Raw genomic sequence first — 16,924 nt, 5'->3', positions numbered from 1 at the left:
GCATGTTTAGCCTGGAGAAGAGAAGACTGAGGAGAGAAACGATAGCGCTCTTCAAGTACATGAAAGGTTGTCACATAGAGGAGGGCCGGGATCTCTTCTCGATTGTCCCAGAGTGCAGGACACGGAATAATGGGCTCAAGTTGCAGAAAGCCAGACTTTGATTAGACATCAGGAAAAACTTCCTAACTGTTAGAGCCATATGACAATGGAACCAATTACCTAGAGAGGTAGTGGGCTCTCCGACACTGGAGGCCTTCAAGAGGCAGCTGGACAGCCATCTGTCGGGAATGCTTTGATTTGGATTCCTGCATTGCACAGGGGGTTGGACTTGATGGCCTTATAGGCCCCTTCCAACTCTACTATTCTCTGATTCTCTGATTATATGAAACAATGATCCTTCAACATCAGTTTCACTGGACCGGCCATGTTGTCCAAATGCCTTATCACCATCTTCCAAAGTAGCTACTTTACTCCCAGCTTAAGGATGGGAAATGGAATATCGGTGGACAACAAAAGAGGTTTAAAGATGTTCTCAAAGCTAATCTAAAAAAAAAGTAACATAAGCATTGAGACCTGGGAAGTCTTGGCCCATGAGTTCCCCAATTGGAGGTCGGCCATTATCAAAGGTGCTATGGACTTTGAAGAAGCACGAGTACAGGGCGAAAGGGACAAATGAGCTAAGTGGAAGGCATGTCAAGCAAATCCTCATTGCAACCGTCTTCCATCCGGAAACCGATGTCCTCCCTGTGGGAGGCTGTGTGGGTCCAGAATTGGCCTCCACAGTCACTGACAGACCCACCGTTAAAGACCTAGTCTTGGAAGACAATCTTACTCGGCCACAAGTGTTTGCCAATGGAACTGCTCTAACAGGAGGTTTTCCTGATGTCCATTCAAAATCTGGCTTCCTGCAACTTGAGCCCATTATTCCATGTCCTGCACTCTGGGACGATCGAGAAGGGATCCCGGCCCTCCTCTGTGCAACACCTTTCATGTACTTGAAGAGTGCTATCGTATCTCCCCATAGTCTTCTCTTCTCCAGGCTAAACATGCCAATCAATCAATCAATCAATCAATCAATAATAATAATAATAATAATAATAACAACAACAATAACAATAATAATAGAGTAGAGCCTTTGAAATCCAGAGATTTGTCCATGGATTACAATGACTCTGCAGAGAGTATGGTTCAGTCTGAGAAATGTTCAGCCTCGGGGCAGGAGAAGCAAACTTCTGTCATGACTGTAGTGTGTAGGAGGATAGGAGTTTAAAATGAGACAAATTATTTTTATGTGTTTATTTTAACAAAAACGGAGGTCTCCAATTTTTGGTGGTGTTTTTTTTTTTTTAGTCATTCAGAATCAGTCTCCACTCAGTCATCCAGGAGTACATATTAAAAAGCCTTTCTTAATCCCAATATTATATTAACCTGTCAAGGAATAGAGTCTCCGCAAGATGGTCCCACCTGCCTCGGATATTTCATGGGCCACTGAATTCTGCACATATACACAGAAAGAGAGTGTCAACAAGCATATAGATAGAGGTGATCCAGTGGACATAGTGTACTTAGACTTTCAAAAAGCGTTTGACAAGGTACCTCACCAAAGGCTTCTGAGGAAGCTTAGCAGTCATGGAATCAGAGGAGAGGTCCTTGTGATGCGTCCTTCCCTGGCTCTCCCTGTCAGGTTACTACCTGCTCGTGGCTCCTGCCTGTCACTAGGCACCACCAGGGACTTCACCAGTCCGGACCGCTATCTCTTATGGTTTCTCTCCCCGCTGCCACCATATGTCACTCTTCAGCCTTGGTCATTACCTTACCCTCCCTTCTGGTCTGTGAAACCCCAGCCAAGGATCAGGCCTTTGGTAAACCAAATAAGTATTTATTCATAACAGAGATAACAAGATTTCTTTAAAAGGCACTTAAGCATAAGGTTACATCTATTCCTGAGGTACTGGTCTTAGTATTAATCCGAACTCCACACTCTCCTCTCATAAACCTACCCAAACAACCCACTAGCATCCACCTTCCACCTTCTCATTCCCTCTCATCCACCCAGATTTACCTGTCATCCTTTCATTTATACTGTCAGCCATTTTAAACATTCAGCCAATCATCAAGCATTCTACTGCCCATTCACTCCCCCTTCCTCTCTCACTCTACTTACCACGCATCTCCTATACAAACAGCACTTACCATATATACACTAATAGAGGAACATCACATTTCCCCCCCCTTTGTCAGGCCCAGGATGTGACTCAGGAACCAGACCAACGGCTGTAGGTAATTCGTGTTTTATTAGGGTAATGTCCAAACAAAGACTGCGTTTTCTCATGAAGCAATACAGGGATACAGGTCCTGCGGCATTGGGAGAAAGTTGACAGAGCAAGGGACTTCTTCCCGCCTGTTCTTTAAGAAGGGGCCAAACGGGCGCGCAATCTTTCGCTCCTCCTTAACTGCCCCTCAGGTACTGCCCGCCTTCCCCCCCTTCTCTCCTGTCTTTTCAGCTGTCTGCGTGTGCGCGGTGAGGGGGGAAGCATCACCCCCTCCTCTTCTGAAGTTTCCGATTCCAGGATGGGGGATAGGGGAGGGGCTGATGGTAAACTGCCTCCCCGCTTTTCGGCTGTGAGCAGCCCTCCCTCTTTCCTCTCTTGCTCTGAGCCTGAAAGAGGGGGAGGCGTGAGAATGTCCAGGGAGGGCTCAGGCTCCCCGTTGCTAAGCGACCTTATCACTGGCAGTTCCTCTGTTTCGTCTTCGCTCCAAAGGGGGGAAGTTCCTCCCCCTTCCCTCTGCCATCCATCCGAATACTCTTCTCCCAACTCTCCGGGATCCAGCTCCCCGGGATTGGGACCCCAGCTCTGCCTTCCGACACCCTTAAACAACGGCAGAGTATTATTCCTGTTCCAGGATTTATACGCCGCGTTAACAAATAAACAAGTTTCTATGGGGAAAATGTCTTTTTTTTGTTCCTCCGTCTGGTCACGTCACTGCAATCCCAGCCACTTGCCTGGAAAGTCCATTGGCCAGTACATTGTCCTTGCCTTTGATGAACTGGAAGTCCACTTGATAGTCTTGTAGGGCCCAGGACCACCTCTGCAGCATAGTGTTATGGTTTTTCATAGTTTGCAGCCATAACAAGGCCCGATGATCCGTTGTTACCGTGAATCTTCGTCCCCACACGTATGGGCGCAACTTGTTCAGTCCTCACATGACCGCTAGGCACTCCTTTTGGACCGACGAATAGTTTTTCTCCCTCGGCATCAGCTTGCGACTCAGATACGCCACTGGATGTCTGGTGCCTTCTCTCTCCTGCAGCAAGACGACTCCCAGCGCGAGGTCTGACGCATCCGTAGCCACGATGAATGGTTTCTCATAGTCTGGTGCTATTAATATGGGTCCTTGGCACAAGGCTTGCTTCAGCAGATCAAAAGCCTTCTGACATTCATCCGTCCATACCACACGCTCAGAACACTTCTTCTTTGTTAATTCATGCAAGGGGTTTGCTGTTTCCCCAAAATTTCTCACAAACTTCCTATAAAAAACAGCCACACCTAGAAATGCCCTAACTTGTTTTTTGGTTAAGGGGATAGGCCACACTTGTATTGCCTCCACCTTGCTCCATAAGGGGGTGATTTTCCCAGTCTCCACCTTATGTCCTACACATATTACTTCACTCACAACTTTCCCATTCACACAGCACAGTACAGATCTGACTGGGGCATGCTCTCCAGTATCAATAGAATGTCTGGCTATACTGGTTCGGCCAGGTTTATTGCCAAAGAGATTCCCATAGTTTTTCAAAACTCTCAGAATATCTTCTGACCATTCCAATTGATCTACCCTTCCTTTGTCTTTGCTTTCCTGTACCAAATCTGGAAGTTCAGGCCCACTTCCCTCAGGGAATAAGGTAACTTGCAACACCTGTGCATCCCTGGTATGGTAAGGCTTTAACATATTTACATGAACCATTTTGCTTTTGTTTAATTGGTCTGTGGTGATTACATACGTCACTGTGTCAAGCCTTTCTCTGATGGTATATGGTCCTTCCCAGTTAGCCTGTAATTTGTCATGTTTCCTGGGTATGAACGCCATAACCATATCTCCCACATCATACACACGTTCCCTGGCTGTTCTGTCATACCAGTAACTTTGCTTCTGCTGAGCTTGACTGAGATTCTCTTTCACCACTTCCATCATTGATGTTAATTTATTGCGGAATTCCAATACAAAATCTACTACAGATGTTTTGTACTCTCCCAGGGTTCCTTCCCATGAATTTTTTAACAGTTCCAAAGGTCCCCTCACTTTTCTAGTGAACATCAGTTCAAAGGGTGAGAAGCCTGTTGACTCCTGAGGGACTTCTCTGTATGCAAATAAGAAGCATCCCAAACGTTCATCCCAGTCTTGTGGGTGATCTTGAACATAGCTCCTTATCATGCCCTTCAAAACTCCATTGAATCTCTCAGTTAGCCCATTAGTGGCGGGATGGTAAGTAGTGGTCTTTAGATGTTTTAGACCACAACATTTCCACATACATTGCATCACTTCTCCCATGAATACACTGCCTTGATCTGTCAGCACTTCATGAGGGAAACCCAGCCTCATAAAGATTTTTAATAAAGCCTCTGCCACTACAGGGGCTTCTACAGATCTTAGTGCTTCTGCGTCTGGGTACCTGGTGGCAAAATCCACCACCACCACTAGATATTTCTTGCCATGCCTTGTGGGTTTGGAAAAAGGGCCCACCAAATCTATTCCCACTCTATAAAAGGGTTGTCCAATTATAGGAAGGGGCTTTAAGGGTGCCTTAGTCTTTACTCCACTTTTTCCCACCTTTTGGCATATACCACAAGATAGACAATGTTGTTTTACATCTTTGGAGATGTTTGGCCAATAATAGTGTGCAGCCAATCTCCTCTTGGTCTTTTTTATTCCCAGATGTCCTGCACATGGGACATCATGGGCTACCTCTAGCAATCTGGTTCTGTATTTGCTAGGTACTATCAATTGTTTCACTGGTTCACATTCATCCTTTCTCTCAGCAGGCATCCACAGTCTATATAAAATCCCATTCTCACACACAACTTGATTCCTCAGTTTGTCAGTGAAAGGGATCTGTTGGGTCAGGGCTTGCTCCTTTATTTGATTCAAACTGGTATCCTTATTCAGTTCTTCTCTGAACTGCTCTGTCTCACTAGAGACCATTTGATACAGTTTGTCTCCTTCAGCAGGCCTGTTAAGGGTTGCTATGGGGATCTGAGGCTCGGAAACAGATTCCACCCTGTTTCCTTCTGCCCCCCTTAACATGGCTTCTTTTTCTCTGCCAAGTTGCTGTCTGGTCACCACATATATCTTCCCCTGTGCCCCCATAACATCTCTTCCCAGTATCACTGGTTCTTGTTGCTGGGCATTAATACCCACTTTATATTCGCCCTCTCGGCCTCTCCACTCCATTTTCACTAGGGCCATAGGCAAACTCTCTGGTTGACCCCTCACTCCTTGGATAGTCACTGTTTCCTGAGGTAATATTTCTTCAGATTTTATTAAATCTGGCCTCAGTAACGTCTGAGCGGCACCAGTGTCAAGCAATGCCCAATAATTTGCCCGTTGAACACACACTTCCTCTCTCAGACTTGAATCAAGGTCTGTTACTTCTGTCCAGTTTATCTGGCAAAACTGAACCTTTTTTGTGGTTAAATCTTTTGGTTCTATTTTTACTGCCCTTGCCTGAGCAGGATTACTAATGGGGTTGGCAACCTCACATTGAAAACGTAGGTGCCCCGGTCTACCACATTTGTAGCATAACTTCTCCTCTGTTTTTGGGTACACAGATCCACTCTGGGGTGTCCTGTGCCCTTCAGATTTTACTGGAGGACTCACACGCTGTGGCACCACATCCTTTCTGCCACCATTATATGGTCTGGGTTTAAACTCTCTTGATGTTTTCCCCACCCAGCCAGTTCTATTGGAGGCGAAGTGATCCGCCATCTCTGCGGCCTCCTGCACCGATGTAGGGGAACGGTCTTTGACCAGGAGCCTTATTTCTGGTGGTAACTGATGGAATAATTGATCCAGTATCATGAGGCTTTTCACCTCTTCCACTGACTGAGCTTTGGCACTACTCATCCACTTTCCAAATATATCCATCAACTTTGCACCCAGTTCAACAAAAGACCTCCCTGCTTCGATCTGACAGTTTCTGAATAATTTTCTAAAGTAGTCAGGTCCCAGTCTGAACCTTTTGTATACTGCCTCTTTAAACTCAGCATATGTGACGGGCTTGTCTGAGGGGAAATATTGGTATACCTCAGCCAATTCCCCTTTGATCAGGTTTGATAAATACTGCATGTATTTATCCTCTGGTAGCCCCCACAATTGAGCTACTTTTTCAAAAGTGCTGAGGTAAATTTGAGGATCTTGACCAGGCTCATAGACAGCAAAGTCCTCTGGAGTAATTTTTATTTTTGCTCCATCTCTGTCTTTCCTTGTCTCCTCAGAGTGAAATTTCTCTCTATCCAATTTTAATCTTTCCCCTTGTATCTCCGCATCCACTCTCATTCTCTCAGTTTCCATCCTCAATCTCTCAATTTCCAACTCCCTCTGTTTGTCTTTTTCCTCAGCCTCCCTCCTCAATCTCTCAGTTTCCATCCTCAACTTCTCAGTTTCTAACTCTCGCTGTTTATCTTTTTCCTCAGCCTCCCATCTTAACTTTTCTCTCCCATCTCAATCTCTCAGTTTCCAATTCCCTCTGCTTGTCGTTTTCCTCAGCCTCCCTCCTCAATCTCTCAGTTTCCAATTCCCTCTGCTTGTCTTTTTCCTCAGCCTCCCTCCTCAATCTCTCAGTTTCCATCCTCAACTTCTCAGTTTCTAACTCTCGCTGTTTATCTTTTTCCTTAGCCTCCCATCTTAACTTTTCTCTCAAATATTCTATATAAGCGGGATTGCTTAAGTATCCTTCTGGGGTCTCTTCCCTGAAAGGTTGTTTTTGCTGGGCATTTGCAAATCCTATAAGTGCTACCCTCAATTCATCTACCCCTTTACCCTCGTGAGGTAAATTGTATGTTATGCACTTCTCCACCAGCTCCTCTCTTTTCATTTTTATGTATTCAGCCATGGTGTTTGATTTCACTCACTCTTTGCCACACACTCTTTGCCAGTCACTCTCCCAAGTAATCTTGTTTTGTTATTTTTGTTTGCCACACCACTGTTAGGGATTCTCTAGTATTCTTATCTGGATTCTCTGTTGTCCGTATCCCACCACTGTGCTACCACGTGTGTGGGACTCTCTTTGGTTCGTATCCCACCGCTACTGCCACCACATGTGAAGTATTCTCCTTTGTTCGGATCCCACCGCTACTGCCAGCACATGTCACTCTTCAGCCTTGGTATTTACCTTACCCAGTGTGCGGCAGCTGTGAAAAAGGCAAATTCCATGCTAGCAATAATTAGGAAAGGTATTGAAAATAAAACAGCCGATATCATAATGCCGTTGTATAAATCTATGGTGCGGCCACATTTGGAATACTGTGTACAGTTCTGGTCGCCTCATCTCAAAAAGGATATTCTAGAGTTGGAAAAGGTTCAGAAGAGGGCAACCAGAATGATCAAGGGGATGGAGCGACTCCCTTACGAGGAAAGGTTGCAGCATTTGGGGCTTTTTAGTTTAGAGAAAAGGCGGGTCAGAGGAGACATGATAGAAGTGTATAAAATTATGCATGGCATTGAGAAAGTGGATAGAGAAAAGTTCTTCTCCCTCTCTCAGAATACTAGAACTCGTGGACATTCAAAGAAGCTGAATGTTGGAAGATTCAGGACAGACAAAAGGAAGTACTTCTTTACTCAGCGCATAGTTAAACTATGGAATTTGCTCCCACAAGATGCAGTAATGGCCACCAGCTTGGATGGCATTAAAAGAAGATTGGACAAATTCATGGAGGACAGGGCTATCAATGGCTACTAGCCGTGATGGCTGTGCTGTGCCACCGTAGTCAGAGGCAGCATGCTTCTGAAAACCAGTTGCCGGAAGCCTCAGGAGGGGAGAGTGTTCTTGCACTCGGGTGCTGCTTGCGGGCTTCCCCCAGGCACCTGGTTGGCCACTGTGAGAACAGGATGCTGGACTAGATGGGCCACTGGCCTGATCCAGCAGGCTCTTCTTATGTTCTTATGTTCTCTAATCTTTTGGAATAGGGCTCCTGTTCTATCCTTTTTGTTGTCCTCTTCTATTTCTATACAGTAACTATTGTAATAGTTCTCTTTGTCCCTACGTACTAGTCACTGCGTTGTTGCATGTATTGTTCCTGCCCCTCTAGGATGCACACCTTCATGTGATGAGCGGGTTTGAGAGTGATGAACAAGCTGAGAGCAATGCCGTCAGGAGTCTAGACAAAGAGGCTACACTCCTAGCAGGGTCACCCAAGGCGGAATGGTCAAAGCTGAGACACCAGACTAAGATGCATCCTCCTCGAGGTGTTGTGTAAATTTGTATAAATGTTAGCAGAGAATGTCAGCAGTCTGAAATGCATGTGTGCCATTGTATGCGTTTACCTAAGAAAGCGGGCTTTTACCTTGCTTTGAGATCACTGAGAAGTAAGACTTAGTAAAATAAGAAAACCTGCTTTATTTATAGAAATACATAGTAGATAGGAAAGGCATACACCTAGTTCTAATGAATTAAGTTGAAAGCGCAATGCCCAGGTTTGGGAGTCACCCTCATGGCTCAGGAGAGAGAGAGCAGAGGCAAAGGTGTCTCCTCTCTCTCAGACAGTCGAAGAAGAGAAGACGGAAAGGGGGAAGGAGGAGGGGCAGGTCAGCTTCCCTAAAGACGTAACATCCTAGCAATGGAAGGAAGTCAGCAGAGCATTACAGGTAAAGGTAATCCAGCCTCTCCATCTGGAGGACCCTATTTCCCTTCTGGAGCACAAACGAAAGAACACAACAGGAGTTGCTCTGGCCCCACTTCCAACACCCCTTCTCAATGACTGTTTGGTTCAGCCCCACAAGGTTCATCTTGTCTCACAGCTTGCAAAGTCTGACTTGCCCAACGCCTTCATGAGAGAGTCTGCAATGCTCCATCTTGAGTAGTCCTCTGTGGTAGGTATCTCTAATGAAATGGTGCTTCCCGTCTATGTTCTTGGTTCATGAACTCACCCCTTCTGACTCCATGAGTCTGATGCATCCTTGATTGCTTCCCAGTCCCTCTTGGTTGGCGGGCTGGTTTCTTGGCACAGGTATCCCACCGTTACCACCACATCTGGCCTGGTAACAGTATTGATATACAGACTTTTCTGCTGGCTTGTCTTGTATCTCTCAATGTTTCCTTTAGCATCTGGCTTTTTCTTGAATTTCTTCTTGTAGCCTACAGCTTTCCTTTCTTGAGGAAGCTTGGTCAGTGTCTGAGTTTTACTTTTGTGTAGAGATTCCAGCTCTTCTTTGGCTGGCTGCCTCCACCTCTCAGGTTCAGCTTTGGGTAAGGCTTCAATCTCTTACCAGGTCTCTGGTTCTGGAAGTTCATCTCTCATAAGGTAAGCAAGTCTCTCTGTTGGTGCATTCAGAGTGTCTGGGTGCTGGCGCTTCGGCTGCCCATTCTGGCTCTGATGCCTCTTCTGGCTCAGACTCTTCACCTTCCTCTGCAGGTGTACTATTGTTATACCTTCTGTGCAGAGCTTGGAAAAGTTACTTCTTTGAACTACAACTCCCATCAGCCCCAGCCAGCATGGCCACTGGATTGGGCTGATGAGAGCTGTAGTTCAAAAAAGGAACTTTCCCAAGCTCTCCTTCTGTGATGGAAGAATAACTCAGCTTCTTCCTTTTCGCTGTCATCTGTCTGGTGTGGCGCCCCTTCTGGTCGGTCTGTGCACTTTCCTTCATCAAAGTGGACAGCTCTGCATACTTCAACTTTGCCAGTTTTGGGATCTATTGCTCGATATCTCTTCTGCATTGAACAATATCCAATGAGTATTACTTCCCTGGCAGTGTTGTCAAGTTTGGACCTCTTTTGTTTCGGGATGTGCAAAAAGGCCTTGCACCCGAATACACAAAGGTGAGACATGCTGGTAAACTTAGCTTACTGGGCCCGTAACCCTTTGTTGTGTAAATTTGTATAAATGTTAGCAGAGAACATCAGCGGACTGAAATGCGAGTGTGCCAGTGTGTGTGCGCGTTTACCTAAGAAAGCAGGCTTTTACCCTGCGTTGAGATCACTGAGACTTAAGACTTAGTAAAATAAGAAAAGCTACTTTATTTATAAGAAATACATAGTAGATTCACTAATAGGCAAAAAACCTTGCAGTTTAAGAACATACCTGTAGCCCACAGCTATTTCTATCAAACTTTAAAAAGCAGGGAAATTGGGCATCTATAGTGAATGCACCAGGGGAGCAGGAGAACTGACCTCCTCTCTGAGATATTGTACTGCCGTACAAATTGGTCAAAATGCAAACACAATTTCGGTTGGTCTTTCACAGTCCAATCTACTTCCTGTGTAGCTTGGAAGAATTTGGTAACGTGCCTCTGAACATATGGCTTAGAAGATAGAAATGAAGTAGGAAAAAGACTTATTGAATTCTGTGAAGCCAATAATTTGTTTCTTACAAAACACATGTTTTGAGCAACCAAAAAGAGGACAGATCATGAACTGGTAATATTGAAAATCAGAGCGAAGCTAAAGTAGAACAACAAAGCCATCATAATGCCAAAATACAATTTAAATAACATCCCAGAAGCATATGCAAGGGAGAAGGGACTTGGGATTCCTGACCCTGAAAGACCTGAGAGACTTGGGAGGTAGCTGACCAGGAGAGGAGGCGGAGCTCTGGTGAGGTAAACAGACTGCATACTTTCTTTCCCATCAGGCTCAGCGGCGCAAGCCTCACGGCACGCAAATTTAAATAAAAAACAAACAAACAAAAAACCAAACCAAAATCCATTCAACTAATTCCTGGCACTGACAACAGCAACATCAAGACTGCCACTGACAACAGAAATAGGAAACAACAAACATAAAATGGAGGGGGATCAAGCAGTTGTTGTCACATGCAACGTGTGCGCTATGTTCATCTTCTTAACGGAAACCAGATGCGATTACACTTGCAGCAAGTGCAGATTGGTGGCGCTCCTAGAAGAAAAGGTCAGGGGGCTGCAGCAACACATCGACACCCTGCGACTTATCAGAGAAGATGAGGACTTCCTCGATAGAACACAAGAGGAATTAAGGGAATGACACAAAGTACAGGAAGAAAGTGACAAGGAAGAAGAGGACTGCAACAGCAACAAGTCCCTGTGGAGGACTGTCACTGTAAGGGAAGGAAAAACAGGAGGGATTCAGAACGGCTGCAACTAACAAATCGACTAACGAACCGACTGCCTAGGGAGGTGGTGGGATCCCTTCGCTGGATGTCTTCAAGCAGTGGCTGGACAGCTATCTGCGGGAGATGCTCTAGCTGTGGATTTCCTGCTGTGAGCAGGGGGTTGGACTCGATGGCCTACAAGGCCCCTTCCAACTCTATGATTCTATATAAAGATCAAATAAGCAACTGATTTGAGGCTTTAAACTTAGTTGACAGAGAACCAGAAGAACTATGGAGTGAAGTCAGAGACATTATCAGGGAAGAATGCAAAAAGACCATACCTCTAGTTAAAAAGAGAGAAAGACCTCAGTGGATGACTGAAGAAACTCTTCAAATGGTTAAAGAGAGAAGGAAAGCAAAAGCAAGAGGAGATAGAAACATGGTCAGAACCCTAAATGCAGCAATACTGTACAGTGACTAGTTCCCCAGATAGGGGCTCCATGTCCCCAAAAAAGGAAATGTGTGGGATAAGGTACCAGAAAAGATGTCTTGAGGTGTCTTAAAGACTAACACATTTATTATTACAGAAAAATTCATGAATTACAAAAAAAACTCTGAGCATGTGAGTCAGTATGTTTCCTAATTGCCCGGTAAAAATCTGACCCCTGTTCCCACTTCCACATGTCCCACCCCAACAGCAAAACCATTGAGATAACGAACAGGTTTTAAAATGCTTTAGAGTAATTTCTGTTAATCTCCAAGTGTGGCTCAGCTTCATCAGTCGGGCCTTTAATGGGGCCACCAGGGAGAAATCGCAAGGGAGCCCTTTGAGAAAGATGAGGGGGTTCAGAAGAGGGACTGGTGGTTGTGGGAGGGGGATTAGGCAGGGCTTTTAGGGCTAGAGACACAGTCTCTCTCTCTTCCCCCCTCCTTCATTGGAAGACTTTTCTTCCACTCCTCTTCCTCTCTCCCCTTTTGACCCCTCCACGATCTTCTCTGTCCCCCTTGCAGTCCAGCCCAAGGTGGTGATTACCCCCACAGAATATGACTCTGTGTCCCACAACGCTTTGCTGATTTGCACCGTGGCCGCCTTTTACCCCGCGAAGATCGAGATCAAGTGGTTCAGGAACGGGGAGGAGGAGACCGGAGTGTGGACCACAGATGTCACCCGGAACGGGGACTGGACCTTTCAGATTGAGGTGATGCTGGAGACGCAGCCAAAGCGCGGAGATGTCTACGCCTGCCAGGTGGAGCATGCCAGCTTCGCGGGCCCCGTCACCGTGCAGTGGGGTACGAGATTTGGGTTCCTCCCACACCTTCCAGCCCTGATCCGTCCTCCCAATCTCCTGCCGAAGAGGGGAGCATCCTGGGAGCCTGGCCTCCGAGGGGCTGACCCCAGGCCTGCCTCTTCTCCCTCTAGGCCTTTGGCTTCTTACTTTCTTCCTTTTCTTTCTTCAGAGGCGCAGTCGGACTCTGCCAAGAGCAAGATGTGGACGGGGATTGTGGGGCTGGTGCTGGGGCTGGTCTTTGTGGCGCCCGGACTCTTCCTCTGCGTGAGGAACAAGAAAGGTGATGGGGCAGTGCCGGGGAGGTGGAGGGGGGAATTGGACCTACATAAGACCCTTGAAAGCAGAGCATTTTTAGTGGGATGGTGGTGCTGAACTGGTCCAGGCCTCACCCATGGAGGGGATCCCATCATCCTGAACACTCATTCCAGCAGGAAGAAATTGCATCGAGAAAGAATTCCATGTGAGGGAAGCCCCCATCTTAAAGAAACATCCCACCTGGGCCTCTCAGAGTTATAAGAAGGTCCTCCTTGTAACTAGCAATATCAACCACCTCCCAACATTCAGATACGGGGGGGGGTCTGGTCCCAGATGAAGAGGCTCATTTGGACCACAATGGACCCAGAGCTCTGCTGCACAGAGGACATAAGGCCACTGCTGGTGTTTGTTTCTATGCCAGAAAAGCCCCCAAGGCGGCTCACAAAGGGTGGCAAAGTGGAACACAGCCGTATGCTGAGTCAGACCATTGGTCAATCCAAGTCAGCACTGTCTGCACTGACTGGCAGCAGCTCATTAGATATCAGGTGGGAGTCCCTAGAGATGCCGTTGGCCATTGGTACCTGAATCTGGGTCTGTCTGCATGCAAAGTGAGGTCCTTTAGCAGAGGTTTCCAGGATGACACAGAGAGACAAAATTGAAGTGTATATGTAAAAAACTTACAAACATTTAAAAAAATCTTAACATTTCAAAAAAGACTAGAAGTGAAATACATTGATACTCATGCCAAAAGGCCAAGGCTAGTCCCCACAAAGATGCCACAGCAGAAGTGAATCCTGAGGGAGCAGCTCCGGGGGGGGGCAGAGCAGGTGGGAAGCCCCCTGGATGGTCCTGCTGGGTCAGGCCAAAGGGGCCCACCTAGCCCAGCATGCTCTTCTCACAGTGGCCGCCCAATATCAAGATCAGGCCAAGTCATGTCTTCTGGGCAGCCAAACTACTATGCTGCCTGTTTCTGTCCCCAGGGTGAGGGGGGGCCTCTGAAATCTCCTTTAAAAGCAGGGAGATGTTGTACAGTTTACCTAGAAAGTAGTGCCCCCCCAATCACATTTTAACACCTTCCAGTCTGAACTTGGTGAAATGTCTGGTGTTTCAAAGAGGAAATTTATTTGCTTGATAACCGAAGGTCCCCAAGCAACTTACACAATGTGAAAACAAAACAATAGTCCCCCGCCACAGGAAGGTTTGGCAGCCTATTAAGAACAAAGCATGGACTCAGATCAATGAATGACTCTTTAGATAGAACCGCCAACACGGGCGCGCTCCTCCTGAGTAAAACTTGGTTATTCATTCTCAGGCTTCTCATTTGAGATATTTATTGAACGATTCAAGAGTAAAGTGAGTGAGAGAAATATTAGGCTGCACTGGAAAAAAAAGATAAGCGATTGCCTCATTAATCCTGACACTTGATCAAGATCCTACATTGAGTTGCAGGCGAGAGCTTTTGGCAGAGTTAGGTTTTCAATCAGGGGCAGCAGCAGCTCTTCCTCAGGCCACATCCAGATGACCACACCAGACCTTTACTCCACGTGAGACAGTCATGGCTTCCCCCAGAGGATCCTGGGAAGTGTCATTTGTGAAGGGGGCTGAGAGGAGACTCCTCTTCCCCTGACAGCTCCAGTGGCCAGAGGGGTTGAACAGTCAGCCCCTCTTCTGGGGACTGGAGCTCTGTGAGGGGGAAATGGAGTCTCCTAACAACTCATGTGGCCTCATGTGTGTGACTTGGCCTGCGAAGGAGCAGTTTTCTACTCTGCTAACAATCACTGAGGCTTCAGATTTGGCCTAATAAGAAAATCTTCCTTTCTTGAAGGAAATCCATACTAGGCTGGAAAGATATTCTAGTTCTGTCTAAGTTGCTACTTGGAGGTGCAAATACCAGGCGTGGCCTTTGACCTCCTGCTGCTCCAGGTGAGAGAGACCAAGCAAAGAGTCTCCTCTCTAAGAGATGGAGAAGGAAGCAGGAAGGAGAGTTTGGGGGAAGGAGTGGATGAGCATCCCCAGCAGTCTCAGTTGAGAGGAAGATGAGCAGCTGATCAAAGGAAGGCACAGCCTGGCAACCTGGAGGATGCTCTCCCTCTCTCTCTCTTTCTCCCTCCCTCCAGACATGCAGACCGAGTTGCTTCCTCGCAGTTCCAGCAGGTGCAACACATCCCTTTGCGGGCTCCCTTCTGGCAAAGACTAAAAAAAGATTATTATTTATTTCTAATACGCTTTTGAAGACTATAGCCTATGCATTTTTGTCACTAGCCAACACTGAAGCACACAATTCAATTTGCAATTAAAAAACAATCTATTTAAATAAATCCAGGAAAAGAATTTCAGCCATGAACAGCAAAGCCCAGAGCAGCAGCCTAGGCAGTAAAACCTTTCCATGAAAAGCCCAGGAAAACGGATGAGCTTTTCAAACTCCCCTTGAAACCCAAAGGGTCGGAGCCTGCAGGCTGCCACAGATCCCTCTGCAGAGGGGATTCTGTGGGGAGGATCCCCCCCAGCAGTATCCAGAGCTGAGCTTTGGTTTAAGTGCAGCAGCTCCTGACTGTCCCTTCCTAGAACGGACGTCATCTGGAGCTTCCTTCGCCATAGAACGCAAGAGTGTGAGCTTTTCTCCACACAAAACTCTCCTTCTTCCCTTGATGGGACATTTTTCACTTGGCCACCAGGAGGGGCGATGGGGGTGTGCAGCGATTGTGTGCAGGGGCTCCCGAAACTGACTGGGCCTTTCTGTGTTTTTCAGGGCTCGCCGTGCCTCAGAGTCCAGGTAACATCCCTCGTGCTCTTTGATTGACACTCTCCAGCCCCCCCTCGACCCCCTCTGCTTGGGGTGACCTGAAACAGCCTCTGCTGCCTTTGCAGCCACTGACCCTCTCTGGAGCCCGGATATTGGGGAGGACAGCATTTGCAGTGAGGTCCGCCCACCCCTCCCCCCCTCCCCCTGGACCTGTTGTCAGGGTCAGACTTCCCAGAAGGGGTGCTGGTGAGGAGACGGGGCTGTACCGGGCCCTCAATCTTCCCCCCATGTAGAGTAGGGAGCCATCTCCTTCAGCAGGGCCATGTGAATCTCCTCAGCTCATCCCTTCACAGCCCCCCTGAGTCCGTTCCAAATCAATGGAACAGAACAATATTGAAGGGCCCTGCAGACGGCCTCTCTATCGCGCCTCCATGATGATTTGTGCTCCTGATGCTCTCCAGGAGGTCACAGGCGATCCAGCTTCTAATTCTGTTTCTCCCTGGAAAAGGTTTGGGGCCGTCACACTCCTTAGTTCCCAATCAGTGCATGTCCTGCAATGTCCTGCTGACGTCCCAGAACTTTTCACACTTCGAATGTTCTGCTTTATTTTTGTCCTGCTATCGTTCTGCTGAAGTCCCTCCGTCCAGCAATAATATGGTCATAAAGTGCACCCCCCTTTGCCCACCCCCCTCATGGACTCATCTCACCCTCCTTTCTCCTCTGCCTTCCAGGTCTCATGAGGTAGACTTCGCTGCTCCATCAGGATCCCACGAGGTGCAGAAGCCGCTTTTTCTCTCTCTTCCAAGTGGCTGCGTCTTCCGTGGCTGAGAGGATGGGGGCTTTGTTTGGGGGGCAGAAGAAGGCTGGGGAAGGACGCTCACGGCACCCCCCCAATCTGCAGCCTCATCAGCACCATCCCTGATTTATCTCTTTTTGGAGGGGAAGAAAGGAGGTCTCCCCTTGATGCATTTGCTGCATTTAACTTCTGTATTGCCTGATGTCACAAAGCTTTATTTTCCATGTTGATGTTTATCTTGCACATCCCTTGTCCAGATGGCTGCCCCCTTTGTGAGTCACCCTTGGAGAGTTTTTAAACCTTCACTCATTAAACAACAGAGTGTTGTGACACTTTACTGTTGCCATGTTTAAGGTAGAGGTGGGGACTATCAGAGCCAGGGGAGGGTGGCAACTCTGGCCCTCCAAGCCTCCCCGTCTGGCCCTCGGAACTCTCTGCAGGCCACTCCCATGGAGGGGGGGAGCGTTTGTGTAGAAAGGAGCCTCTTGGGAGAAGGGAAAACGTTCCTCCTCTAAGCTGCCCCCCCCAGTGTCTGCAGCAAGAACAACCATCCTGGCCC

At 47.3% G+C, this 16,924-nt stretch overlaps 1 protein-coding gene across 2 annotated transcripts in view; it reads left to right on the top strand.

The window, feature by feature from the left end:
* Positions 1-16,697, top strand: part of LOC133381947 (H-2 class II histocompatibility antigen, E-S beta chain-like) — a 37,041-nt gene extending 20,344 nt beyond the window's left edge. Inside the window, exons 2-6 of one of the 2 annotated variants that reach the window (XM_061621564.1) lie at positions 8,307-8,463; positions 12,294-12,572; positions 12,741-12,851; positions 15,576-15,599; positions 16,301-16,697. In XM_061621564.1, the coding sequence (XP_061477548.1) occupies positions 8,307-8,463; positions 12,294-12,572; positions 12,741-12,851; positions 15,576-15,599; positions 16,301-16,314 (585 nt within the window). In that variant the 3' untranslated portion in view covers positions 16,315-16,697. The remainder of the gene's footprint in view (positions 1-8,306; positions 8,464-12,293; positions 12,573-12,740; positions 12,852-15,575; positions 15,600-16,300) is intronic. The other variant, XM_061621563.1, reaches the window with a different exon arrangement.
* Positions 16,698-16,924: the final 227 nt, after the last annotated feature.

This window comes from Rhineura floridana, chromosome 3 (genome assembly GCF_030035675.1).
Source record: "Rhineura floridana isolate rRhiFlo1 chromosome 3, rRhiFlo1.hap2, whole genome shotgun sequence".
Classification (NCBI taxonomy): Eukaryota; Metazoa; Chordata; class Lepidosauria; order Squamata; family Rhineuridae; genus Rhineura; species Rhineura floridana.
This window is presented reverse-complemented; position numbering and strand designations above follow the sequence as displayed.